The sequence below is a fragment of the Myripristis murdjan genome, chromosome 18 (assembly GCF_902150065.1).
Source record: "Myripristis murdjan chromosome 18, fMyrMur1.1, whole genome shotgun sequence".
In the NCBI taxonomy this organism is placed as follows: domain Eukaryota; kingdom Metazoa; phylum Chordata; class Actinopteri; order Holocentriformes; family Holocentridae; genus Myripristis; species Myripristis murdjan.
In genome coordinates this window covers 9376344-9390599 of record NC_043997.1, presented here as the reverse complement: position 1 = coordinate 9390599, position 14256 = coordinate 9376344, and the positions used below count along the sequence as shown (strand labels likewise).

Here is a 14256-nt window from a genome sequence, read left to right as displayed (position 1 = left end):
TAGTAAACGTTAATAAATGGGCCAAATATTTAAAATCACTGGTGTGGTCCTTTGTGTGTAAGTGTAAGTGTAAGCTCGGTGGTTGTGCCATATTTCATATTTTTTTAAAGCTCATTATCTTGATATTATGTTTTACTGTCGCAATGAAATGACAAAAGATTCTTTCAGCTTGTTACTATATCATGCCAGAATTTTAACCTATTGTCACAATAAATGCCAAATAATTTATTAAATTTAGATTTTTTTTTTCAGATAGAAAAAGTCTCACATATTGACATAACAAGATTATTAATAAGATTAAGTTGAGATAGCAACAGTAAAATAAAATTTAAAAAACAGTAACCTGCTGCTCCACAGTGTGACTTTGTGTTTTGTCGGTGTTTTCTGGTGTTTCTGTGGATAGAGCCATGAAATAAAAACAGCTGCAGAAGGTGGACAGAAATTATACCACCTAGGAAAAAAAATAGCTACAAGAGGATCCACCAAGTGGCTTTTAGAATATCATTCATAATAAACTTCATATTGTATGTATAAAGCACTTTTCACAGCTGAAGTTTTTAATATGCACCCTCTTATAAGGTTTTTGGTATGAACTGAACATTTATTACCCAAAATCTAATCCCTGTCTATACCTGAGATGAATCAGGCCACATTTCAAAGCCGTGGATGATCCTGTCCTCAGATGTGAAACAAGAATAGATCTTCAAATGACTTGAGCAGCTCCAACACTCAGTGATAATGTGATTTGCAGTCATTGGCCGTAATGATTCTGTGAAAAGTTTCTCTCCAAAGGCGGACTTTTGAAGCCGTTTGAACAAAACTGTTTAAATCAGAACTCAAATGCACGTATCCTCTCTCTTAAAAGAAGCGAAGGGGGATAGAGAAAGAAAGAGAGAAAGAACGAACGAAAGCTAGAGGAGGACGGACAAGAGGTCACAGCAGATCGATGAAATGTTTTCCCAATGAATAAATTTACACACCTTGAGAGCAGAGCCAGTGCGCAGGATGTGTTTGCCATTTGCAGCTTTCCAAAGATCGCTGCTGATTGCTCTGTTTATCTGGCGACTGTACACTCGGTCGCCGCTGAAAAATGAGAGCGTGTCTTTACGCCGACGCCACGTACGCGTTTGCCGGATCGATTTTTAAGCCCCCGAAAACTCACTGCCCTGCCGCCGATTTCATTTCGGTTTAGGATCTTAGGATTTTTTACATGGTTCGGTGAACCTCGTCCACCTGTTGTCATCCCCGTTTCCCTGTCTTTCTCAGTCTCGCTCTACCCATCTCTCTCTCTCTCTCTCTTTTCTTAAACAGGCTTCAGTTTTGACAGACTGCCAGATTTTCCACCGCAAACAAACACAAGTTTCCTTCTCTCTCGCTGTCTGTCTCCTCTCGTTCACTCTCTCACCTTCTCCCCTCTGTAATGACAGACTGCCTGTTTTTTCACTTCAAAACACACTTCTATCTGCCGTTCTCTCTCTCTCGCTCTCTCTCTCGCTCTCTCTCTCTCTCTCCCTCTCTCGCTCTATCTGTATGCAACTATTAATGATCATTTTAGTTACATATTGGCATTCAAGTCCATATCAGTCAAACCCCTATCCTACGTATCTCCCTCTAACCCCTCTCTCCATGTTTCCTCGTTAATCATGACCCGTCGTTCAAAAACGCGATTCTCTCTCTCTCTCCGTGTCTCTCTCCCCAGGTTCCCTCGCTGATGATGGACAGTCAGTTTTCAGAGTTCACCCCAGACATCACTCCCATCATGCTCGCCGCCCACACCAACAACTACGAGATCATCAAGCTGCTCGTCCAGCGGAAGGTGATGATACTGCGATACGACTTTCCGGAGTCACGTAGGCTCGGTCTTCCTTTTGAAACCGGACTTTGAAAAGTTGTATTTGCACATTATGTTGACTAAACTTGAGGTTTTACACACAGTCTAGTGGATGAATTTTTTTTTTTTGTTGCAAAAAAGACAAGAAATACAAAGGAGTGGATCTATTCTGCTTAAAGTAACTTTTTTTGGTCGTTTATTCAAGATGACGTAATTTGAATTGATGTTTTTGTGTGCATACAAGTAAATAAATGAATTAAACAATTAAAAGAGCATTGCATTGTTGTTGTTTGCAGGTCACCATTCCCAGACCACACCAGATACGATGTGACTGCGTCGAGTGTGTGTCCAGTTCTGAGGTACGTGACCCAGATTATTTCTCTAAGCTCTGTTATAGTATGGTTTGGTTTTCATCTCCATCCAATACAGAGAAATTCAAGATTTGAAAATGATAGGCCTTGTCTTCCACTTGTACGTCGAGCACCAATTGTGATTTTGAGTATGAAATAACAATGTCCAAGTCCTATCTCTGAACAAATAATTCTCTTGCTCCGGGTGTAATACGACTGTAAAAATACTCAAAGAGCTACACCAAGTTATTGCACATACAAGGCAACACTGGTCGCTGCACATATTTCATGCACAAGTGAAATAAATATGCACAAATTGATTAAATGGATCAGACTTTATTTATATAACATGTTTCATCCAGCATCATAATATCAATCTGAGTGTGTGAACAAGAATTTTGAGTTATGAATATTTGAAAGTAGCCTTGTTTGCGGCTGTACAGCTGCTTGTGTGAAATTATCACAATCAGAATCAGAAATACTTTATTGAACCCCAAGGCGAAATTTAGTCAGCTGTAGTTGCTCAATACTCGAGAGAAGAATTAAATTATACTAAGTAGAAAGAAATAAGAAATATGAAAATATGTGCCTTATAATATTTTTCAAAAGTATGTCTATTATGTATAAGTTATATCAAACGTATGTGCATAATATCTAAATATGTGCATTAATCCAACAAAATATTACAGCAATGAATACAGAAATAAGAAACTGAGCATATAAACAAAAGTATACCTACATATACCTTATATACACATGGATATTGCACTGTTGAATTGTTGTCAAGTCCTACAGGTATAAATTATTGCACAGTCAAGTGGTTAGATAAACAGTTTAAATAGTTATGCAGTCTATCAGTTCTGACTATCTGACCCAGAGTTATCCTGCAATTATATTTTATTATATTTTATATTTATAGTTTTTGAATCTGTTTTTAGAAGACACCCAGTTTATTTGACTATCAAACTAAGGTGGGATTGGGACAAAAACAGAAATTGTCTGCACTTGATCATAATAAATAAAATGATGTATTGTACTGTATGTTAGTGTATAGGGCTGGGCGATATATTGTACTACACTGATATCATGGTGTGAGACTTCATAACAGTCAAAAGATGCCATTTTCTGAACCTGTTAGACTGTTGAAGCCGTTCTGTTATTTACATCCAGTTGTTTTGTCATCACATCCACATTACTAGTGATATTTAGGTTTTCGCTCAAATACCTCCATATTGTAGTATCATATCGTAGTACAGTTGTCCCTCACTATAACGTGGTTCACCTTTCGCGGCCTCGCAGTTTCGCGGATTTTTTTTAGTGCAATTTTGCATGCTTTTTTTTTTTTTTTTACTGGACTTATTTTTCTACCAAGGTTTGAACTTTGAGAGTGTTTAAACAAGAGAGAAAAGTGAGAAAATGTTAATGCCTTTATGAGAAAAGTGTATAAAGTGTGTAGTGAACAGCCTTAAAACATCTATAATAATTGTAAAAAATAAAGCTGACTACTTCCCGGATTTCGCCTATTGCGCGATTAACGAGTGACCACTGTATTGTATTGTGACATATTGTATCTTAGAGTAGCCTATTGTATGGTAGTATTGCATTGTGACCTATCATATCATATTACGATGTACCATATCGTATTGTGATGTATTGTGATGTATTGTATCGTGTCATTTTGTATTGTGTTGTATTGTGTAAGGCATATACAGGTTGGAAAGCCAACACCAGCCCAAAGCCAAATGCTGGTAAATTAGTCTCCTGTGCCTGATTAGTTAGTCAGCCAATCATTTTAGAAGATAAACATCCTTTGCAGGTCATACTCTAAAGAAAAAAAAACATGCCCTTAGCTGGAAAAGAGGTGAAAGATGTTAGGATGGTATAAACCCTAAAAATTGCCACATATCAACCTGCAGCGTGACATCTTTTGCAGGTTGACAGTCTTCGCCACTCGCGGTCTCGACTCAACATCTACAAGGCTCTGGCCTCTCCCTCCCTCATCGCCCTGTCCAGTGAAGACCCCATCCTCACTGCCTTCAGGCTGGGCTGGGAGCTCAAAGAACTCAGCAAGGTACCGCTAGCCCTCATGTTGAGGAGTAATATGAAGCCATTAATGTGTGAATGTGAAATGTCTCATTAAGTACTTCATAAGACACGTAGAGCCTAATATTTGATCTTGAGGAAGGGTTTTGTGACGAGTACCGGGGGCTTGCCCAGTGCGGAAGCTTTGGCCACCATAAAAAACCTCATGAAGGCTTTATAAGACTTTAACACCTGGCTGTATTTTCATTCTAGGTGAGGAACGAGTTGTTTGCTGGACAGAGAGCTTTTCCAATACAGCAGAGTAAATTATTTTGGGCCAGGACAGGATCTGTCGACCTCATAAAGGCTTCATAGTTCCTGTCAGATTTTATTTCTGTAATATACGGCTAACTGTCAAGTTAAAGGGGACACCAACAAAAAAAAAAAAAGTGTCCTAATAAGGTATTAGTCCACCAGGAGCCAACTAGAGCAGCTGCATTGGCATCAGTTTTTCAAGAGTCTGAATGTTACTGGAGGGATGCCACATCCTAAGCATGATCGCCTCATTAAGGAAGCAATTAATGTTAAGCAATTAATCTTAATGACCAAACTCTTGAGTGTTTCCTCTACCTGTAATATTTAAAATTCCTATGTGCCTGTCCATCTTTAGCGGTTGTACAACACTCCTATTGATTGTAAGAGAATGAAACTTTGTGTCATACTAGTAATCTGTGCAATCATACCTTCAGGCATTCAATAAGTTTAATCAGTAAGGAATAATACATAAGACGGAGAGCTGTGCTGTGCGATATTGGCACTAATAGGCTGACGATTGTTGGCACAAAACCGTACAACTGCTGCACAGCACTGCCAATGCAACTACACCACAGTTTGGTTATTAATTCAGTATATATTTTATTTCATTTATTTGATTAGCCCCTGGAAAAAAAAAAATGATTCCAAAAAGAAAAACAATTTTGGCTCCATTGCAGTTCACTGTGTGCAAGTATTGGGTAAACGAGGCGGAGTGATGCATTCGCAGAAACGCGTTCAGGGTGCCATCACTTGCCAGAATGCCTCTCAAAATGCGCGATTTGAACTGTAGAATAGCAGAGAATAACATTAACTCTTCCATCCTGAACTGAAGAAAAGCTTCATAAAGGCTTCACGAGTCATTAATAACCTATAATACTTTCAGTTTAGATGGAGAACGACTCTCACAAAGGGAGCGAGGAGCCACCGGCTGAGGAGCTGTAGGGAGCTGGAGACCATAATGATCCACAAAGACACTTGAACCTTAGGCTGTTTTTTTTGTTTTGTTTTGTTTTTCTGGAGTTCATGGTGCTGCTGCAGCAAATCAAAGCTGTTTAGGCCCTTGTAAGAGCTCTGAGCCTCATTAACATTTAATGAAGTTTGCATAAATACTTCACAAGTCATTAGTAACTTTATTATAATTGTGTTTTTATTTCATTTGGAGAATGAGTTTAATCCTGAGTGTGAGGAACTTTTCCAGCAGTGTGGACTGTTTGCTAAACAATTACCAGTCTAGGTTAAGAGCTTTGCGGGGCTGGAGACAATTTGTCTTTTCGTAAAGCCTCCAAAAAGGTTTCATAACACATTAACAACCTGTAGAAAATGGCTTTTGTCAGGATTACGAGGGAGCTGTATTAGCAATTAAAATGATGCCTGGATACTCTTAGACTCTTCGTAAATGCTTCAAAAGGAGTTTCATCAGACACTCATAACCTGTGATACCTTACATTCAGGTGGAGAACGAGTTTCGTCAGGAGTACGAGGAGCTGTCCCAGCAGTGTAAACGCTTTGCCAAGGACCTTCTGGACCAGGCCAGGAGCTCAAGAGAGCTGGAGACGATCCTGAACCACAGAGACAGCGACCAGAGCGAGGAGCTGGACCCCAGACAGTGCCACGACCTGGCCAAGCTCAAACTGGCTATCAAATACCACCAGAAGGAGGTAGGGAAACACAGTGACCCATTTCCTCAGACCTGGGTGCCTGGATTATAACACAGGAGGGTTTCCACTGGGAATTTGTGGAGTGTCATGGGATTCTGAAAGGTTTCATTGCAAGGAAAAGTCAGGAAGTTTGATCTGGCATCTGGATTATGTATCAAGGAGAAAATGTGTCATTTTGTAGGAAAATACCAGAATGTTTTACACATATTTATGGCTTTCCAGTCAGCTTGTTTTCTTTTTTGCCACTGCTTTATGCTTTGGATGGAAGGTAAATGCAAGTAGCTTAACCCTATAAAGCCTGAACTATGAAAGAATTGGCAGAAAATTCCAATTTTTTGAAACTGAACCCTTTATTTAGTCCTATAACAATATATATATATATATATATATTTATATACATAAAAAAAACTCAAAAAATATGTTATTACATGACCTTTCTGGTGTATGATATATGATATGTACTTGAAGTGCCAATGGTATGGTCCAGGGTGAACAGGGGAAGTGTTCAAAGGTATACAACAGTATTTTGGTCAAGTATTGATTAAACTGAAAACGAAAAACGGAATTGAAAATGTGTATCATATATGATGCAAATGGCTTTATAGGGTTAACGTTGGTTTTCAGCTAAACTGAAGTGGAAACCAAACTGTTCAACAATTTAGGGAAAAAAAATAACAAACTAGAAAGGAAAAACATTTTTACATCATGGAAGTGCTCAGAGGGCCGTGACGGGAATCCTAAACAACACAATCTTGTATTGTAGCAGCTGCATGACGCCTTCATACTTCATATCCACTTTAATATGATTGGCGTCTAATGCTGTTCATGATTTGGCAGTGCTGCTGAAATCGGGTCAGACTTGCCCATCATACCAGCAGAAAGTTTGTATATGTATTTTGTATGGATGCAAACAGGCATGTGAGTATTATCCATATTCCCCTCGAGGATCATTAAAGTATTTCTGATTGTGATTCTGATTATTTAGTGTTAGGTGCCTTTGCTTCAAGGGTACTTGGGCAGCATTTTGTGTTGTTGTCAATGGGAATTAAACCTGCAGCCATGTGAGGTAGGGTTCACCTAGAACCTTCTGCCCTATTTAAGGCAGTTACAAAACACACACACACACACACACACACACACGCGCACACGCACACACATGCACACGCACACTGCCTCAGTACAACAGTTCTCTGTCTTTGAGGGATTGAAGGACTTAGTCGCTCGCCCCGGGGGAGTTGTCACAGGAGGGAGAGAGAGCAAGAAAGACAGAGTGTGTATGAGAGAGATAGAGAGAGTGTGAGAAAAGCAGAGAGAGGGGGTGGGGGTGGGGGGTGTAAAATGAAGAGTGAATGAAACCAAAAGAGAGAGAGAGAGAGAGAGAGAGCAAGCAGGACAGAGTTAGATAATGAGTGAGAGAGTTTTAGAAACAGAGGGAAAGTGAGAGTGGATATGAAGCAGTGAACAAGAGAGAAAGAGATTTAATGGGACAGTGAGAGAGAGAGAGAGAAATGGAGAGGGCGAGCGAGCAAGGAAATGAATCTGAGAGACAGAGAGAGAGAGAGAGAGAGGGAGGGAGACACTTGATGGGATCGAGTTAGATAAAGAAACATTGAGAGAGAGTTAGAAACCCCAAGGCTACATCTCATGTTCTCTCTCTTCCTCTCTGTGTCTCTGCAGCTCTCTCTCTCTCTCTCTCTCACTCTCTCTCTCTCTCTCTCCATCCGTCTGTCTGAAGTCACTCTGTCCCCTGCTGTTTCCAGCTTTCGGTGACAGAGGGATACTGACAGATGGATGAAAGCAGGGGTGAAAGGACAGCGCGAGTGGAGGAGAGGAGAGATGACAGCAGGCACACATGATAGATGGCTCGATCGAGGAGAGAGAGCGAGAGAGAGAGAGGGAGAGAGAGAGGGAGAGAGAGGGACATGTGAGGCGAAGTGCTTTCCCTCGCTGAGTAGGAAGAGTGGTGACAGAGGTCAACATTAAGAGGATGGAGGGACGGAGGGACAGATTGAGGGAGACAGACAGAGGGGTGGCATGTTTTCTCACCCTCGACGGAGCGGTGACATAGCAAAAAAAAGATTTAGGGGGATGGATGGATGGATGGATGGATGGATGGATGGATGGATGGAGGAATGAGCAGAGCGAGGGATGAAGTGCCTCTCCTCCCCAGGTGGGAGCCGTGACGTGCAGGTAGAGATTTAGGGGGGATGGAGGGACGGATGGAAGCGGAGGTGAGGTGCTTTCTCATCCGAGCGGGATGAGAAAGTGACACGGGTGAGGATTTAGGGGGAAAGGAAGGGCGGATGCGATGGGACAGGCGGAGGAAGAAGAAAAGTGCTTCCTCTCCCTCGTCGCCGTCGCATAGACCGCCCCAAAGTCACGCATCCTTTTTTTTTTCTTTTCTCCCTGATGAGAAGACTAAGTGCTGCTCTGTTCTGAATGGAAGTCAATGCAGCACTCGACATAGTTTATCATGAATAAGAAATGTGTATAACGCTCTTTATTTCCGCTCATCTCCGAGTTGGGATTGATTACGTCATTCATTTTCAGGCAAGCCAAAATGCAAATTGTAATCAAAACAAGGTCAAGTTCAAGTTCAAGATTTATTCGTCACATGCATGAATGTACGGGTACAGCAGCAGTGAAATGTGATTGCAACAACTCCGGCACTGTGCAGGTAAAAGCAGATAGAATAAAATAGTTAGAAACATAAAATAAAGATAAAATAGAAAGTATATATAACATTCCTATATACAATGTACAACCTATGTACAATTTACAACAATAAGTACAAATAAGAACAACTCCTCTGAGATGGATGGATGAGCTTTCGCAGCACTTGGGATTAGTTAATTTTAGAATCGGTTCCGAGAAACTTGAATTGATGACTGGAGAAAAACAATTCAGAGTGGCATCAGTTGTCTTGAGAAGAGGTTTTTTTTCTTTTCTTTTTTTTTTTTTTTTTTAACTGAGGCTTTTCTTAGACATGTTGTGTACCACAATATGTCTGGTTTTAAAAGGGAAGTTTAAGCTCGTGGGTTGCTCCTGAGTCAAAGCCACAAACTTGAGAATTAGTTTTTGCTGTTTCCTTTTTCATATTAATATTGTATTTATTGTTTTTGGTTTTTTTTTAATGTTAGAGTACAGTATTTTCAAATTCATGCTCACAGGCCAGTCAATCTAGCCCAAAAAACAACAACAAAAAAAAAATTGCAAAAGAAATGTCTCATAGTTTTTATTGGTCTTAATACCCTCCTGAATCATATACTAAAAGTCTTAAGCTGTAGATGGAGAGGAACATATTTTTTCGAGACTAAAGGCCAAAGTTGAGCAGAATAAGGGAAAAATTTCAGTTAATAGCTGTCACTATTTTTTTTTTTTTTTTTTTTTTTTTTCAAATCTTTATTGATAATTCAGATTAATACAAACACGTTTGGATAGAAACAAACAAACAAACAAACGTTGAACAAACTATGAAACGTCTCCAGTTGATTAGTGACATCATATCAAAGAAAAATTGTATTGGACGTTTGTGAGATTTTCTGTTTATATATGCAAATTAGGCATTTCTTTGTAAAATGTACCATAATTTGCATATATTACAAAACACAAAATCTGAAAATTGAAGGAAGCCAGATTTTGTTTCATTATGTTGACACGTTAGCAAAAAGACTAAATTAAAGAAGGGACTGTGGCTATGTTTCTCCATCATCCCATACATTAGAAAATACTGTCTAGAGTCATCAAAAAATCTATTTTCGACATGTTTTTGGTATAAAATGATGAAAATTCACTTTCTGTGTTTTGTAATTTATGCAAATGATGGTACATTTTTACAAAGAAATGCCTCATTTGCATATATAATCATAAAATCTCAAAAACTTCCAATACATTTTTTCTTTGGTGTGATGTCACTAATCGACTGGAGAAGTTTCATAGTGATAGCTATTAATTGAAATTTTTCCCCTATTCTACTCAGTTTACTCAGAGTTTTGGGCACAACGTTCTCAAAAAAAAAAAAAAAAAGTTCCACTCCATCTACGGCTTAAGACTTTTAGTATATGATTCAGGAGGGTATTAGGACCAATAAAAACTATGAGACATTTCTTTTGCATTTTTTTTTTTTTGTTTGTTTTTTGGGCTAGATTGACTGGCCTATCATTTCAGTCAGAATAGCGCTTTCCGAGGCACAGAGAGGAGGACGGGGTGATTTTATCTCTGGCATATATTGGACCGTGTGGAACTGACTCTCACTTCCTTGAATCGAAAAATCAATTCTTTCAAGTATCGACTCTCAGGCCCGGAGAGGTGAGAGGCAGAGAGGCGGAGAAGAAATGGAGAGACGGAGGCAAAAGTCTCTCACCTGCGGTCGTTTTTGTACAGTAGGTGACTCTCGGGATCAACGGATGGATGAGCGAAGGAGGGGAGAGATGAGCCGGGACGGAGGGAGGATGGGGAATTGTTCACTTGCCCTTGTAGTAATGGTGACAAAGGTGATAATTTAATACTTGTTAGGCAGGAGGCAGATAGACGGAGAGGTGGAGATAGAAATGCTCTCCCACTGTTAGCCACATTAAGGATAACTGAAGGAATTAGCATATAAATTGAACTTTTTTTTTTAAACGCTACATAGATAATTCACTGAGCAGTGAGCAATGGCACTGAAACGAATTTTCTGACTGCTTGATCACAATTATGTATTGATTTGTGTGTTGCATTAGTGTCTAAATGCTGTTGTACTTACTTCACTTGGTCTCCCTCTCCATCTATCTTTGGGAGTTTTACTTTTTACCAACTGCGATCCAGAACTGGGCAACCGGTGTGTCCCCCCCCCGTGATGAAAGATTGCCTGCGACTTTGATATATTTGACGTCTTTTTTAAGCGCAACAAATATCACCAGAGGCGCAACAGTACAGTCAAATCAAATCTAATTCATCCGGCACTTTCAACAAAAACATGTTCATCACAAAGTGCGGAGCATCAAAGGACAAAAAGACGATTTTACAAACAAGAGAAGACAAATAACAGCGTAGTCACCCAGTGGGGCAGATGTCTTTTAACAATCATGCACAGTGGGCATGGATATGGAGCAAGTGTGATGCTGTTTTCTTAGATATTTTAGATAGATAAGTTCTTGGCAAAGCGGATTAAACTAGATATTTTAGATAAATAAGTTGGTTAAACTAATAACATTTGCTGTGAGCCGAATGCATATCGTATATCTGAGGTGTATCGACAGACATGACTGTTAAATACACTGAGGGTGAGTCAGATTTTGTAATCAGTTCTTGCTTTCTTCACACTTAAGCAGACAAATTTGAAAATGCCAGTGTGCAATCAACAAAGTGGATAAAATTTTACTTAAGGGAAGGAACCTCGAAATCACTCAGGTTAAATCACTCAGGCATTAGCCAAAATCAACTATACTCCTTAATTACTTAAAAAAAAAAAAAAAAAAGTATAACTTCATTGTCTGTTCAATATGGCTGGGCTATATATCAGTGCTATATTGATATTGTGATATGAGACCAGATATCGTCTTGTGTTTTGGAAATCACAACATAGTTCAGTGGTGCAAGTTTTGTCTTTTACTGGTTTTAAAGGCAGCATTACAGTCAAGTAATCGCATTTTCTCAACTCACTAGACTATTCAGACTGTTCCTAGTAGTCACAGTTCTGATATTGTGGTATGAGGCCAAAGATATTGAATTTTGTCCACAAGCCTGGCTGCTTTCTGTTCTGTTTTTTTTTTTTGTTTTTTTTTTGTGATTTTGACACCCTGCTGGAGGTTCATGCATTCGGTTAACAATCGACCCAGCGCGCTGTCAGTCTGCCCCAGCTAAGACAACGCTTGTGTAAATGACAGAGAGGCCATGCAGGTCACGGGACACATGCAAGACAAACAGAGCAGATGTCGGGAAGTTTTTCGAAAACAGGCTCGTGTGGATGGGAGGCAAAAGTCACAGATATGCTGTTGTCAGATTTCCCCGTTAGTTTCGGATAGAGCCTGAGGTCGGCCCGATGCGATGATGGCTCCTGGTGCTTGTGACGCAGAGTTGCCACGTTTTACGTCGTCGTCCTCATAATGTAATGTAATGCAAACAAACCCCAAACCCTAAGCGCAAGAGATTTATGGTAAGATGCTGAAAAATTCCTAGATCCAAGCAATCCCCCTGCATGTTATCCCAACAATGGGACGTTAATATTTTACTCATCACCCCACGCCGCAGGCTGATACGCTAATTAAAAATCCGTCATGCTTTTGTTGCAATGTGACTCAGAGAAACACGCAGGAACCAGACTAAAGTGTGCCGTTGTGCCGTCTCCGTGCGCTGAGCTCGGCTGCTGTCTACTCCACCGTGCTGGGAGGTATAATTGGCTGCAGCTCGAGCAGAATAGTCCTTTGAACAAGAATCACACAGAAGTAGAAAGTGTCATTTTTTCAAAACATCCCACAGCGTTCTGGAGACTGGAGGAGTGGATGGGAGGGAAGTTGAGCGACTGTCAGCCAAAATAAGACATATTCTTGCTTTTTTATTTATTTTAATTTTTTTTTTTTCTTGAGGAGACAGAGAAGGAGGGAGGAAATAAGGCGGGAGAGAGGAGGAGGAGGAGATGTGAGGGGCTGGCGAGCGAAAGAGAAAGAGAGAGCTGTCAGTGATAATCAGACATATCCTTAAAGTTTTGTGGAGCGAGGGATAGATGGAGGAGGAGCGGCAGGGTTGGCAGGAACAGAGACAGAGACGGAGAGAGAGAGAGGCAGTGACAGAGAAGTGCAACGGAAAATATGTCCATCACCAAAATCGAGATCGATGGCAATTAAAGTAAATTTAAGACGTTATGAAACTGTAAGATCAGAAAGGTCTTATTGAGTTCACCGTGTTATGCAAGACCGTGTGTCGCTCTGTTTCACTTGATGCATCCGTATAATTAGACAGATTACAGACACATTTTGTACAATTAGTGATACTCGACATCAATTCTGAGACCGAACCCGATAAATTAAGTTTAAACCAATTCAATTTGACTCGATTCAAACACTACAAACTGTCCTTTCACTGATTGATTGTGACAGTTTGCTACTTTGATCCAATTCTTTGTAGACATATTTAAACAAACTAATTCATTGTGCAGGCTTTGTTTCATGTTGGCTGCATTTAACCAATCTAGAGTCGAATTTTATTTTCGTTTTATTGTCTTATGTTGTGCCACTTTTTTTTTTTTTTTTTTTTTTTTTTTTTTTTTTGCAATTCCTGTTGGCTGCTGAAACTTTGACCCACTTGCACGTCAATTTGTTAATACAGGGCAGGGTTACTGCAATTTGCCAGACCTCTTACATCATGTTTATTTGAATTTTTTTATCACATTTTTTTAGTTTGGGAATTTACTTTAACTTTAATTTACTTTAACTTTAAGCATATTCAGCTGTATTTAGTCCAAAATAGTTTGTTTTGGTCACTTTCTGTTTCTTTCTGTTGGTTTAAATCCAGTTCCAGGCAGCATTACAGGACCGTACCAGTGATTTTGAACGTGTCACTATAATTTACCCACATTTTATATTGCAATAAACCATTTTGCAAATCATTCAATTTCAAATTTTTGGCTGAAACATCCACCTTATAATGTTCTGCTTCTGCGACCAACAAATTCGTGCACATTCATGAACGACTGAACCGGTAATTGGCTGTGTAAAGCAAACATTTTCCAGGGGACTATTTTCCCTGGCGGAGGGATACGTTTCACTCCTCCCCAATTTCAAGTCATGAAAACACAACAGTGCTGCTGCTTTTAGGAAAACTCATAGGGAGGACTTCATTACGGTGATGAAATACTGTTGTGAAGAAAGTTTGACGCCTCTGAAAGTTCATTTTCTCATAGTTTAGTGGAATAAATGGAAACGAGTGGCTGGATGAAAGGGAGGAAAAATGATTTCTGAGTTGTAAAATACGACTGCTATAGAGGAAAAGATCAACAGAGACGTGAAATATATATAAATATGTTGATATATGGTCATTTAAAATGTCGTAACAGTCTTAAATGTCACTTCATGATTCCTGCAAATGCCAAAGGAAATGCACC

The 14256-nt window shown here is 39.6% G+C and overlaps 1 protein-coding gene across 1 annotated transcript in view; it reads left to right on the top strand.

Annotated features, from left to right (window-relative positions):
* Positions 1 to 14256, top strand: part of trpc5a (transient receptor potential cation channel, subfamily C, member 5a) — a 110569-nt gene that overhangs the window by 13183 nt on the left and 83130 nt on the right. The window contains 4 exon segments of the mRNA XM_030076062.1: positions 1700 to 1816; positions 2128 to 2190; positions 4115 to 4252; positions 5970 to 6176. Of these exon segments, the coding sequence (XP_029931922.1) occupies positions 1700 to 1816; positions 2128 to 2190; positions 4115 to 4252; positions 5970 to 6176 (525 nt within the window).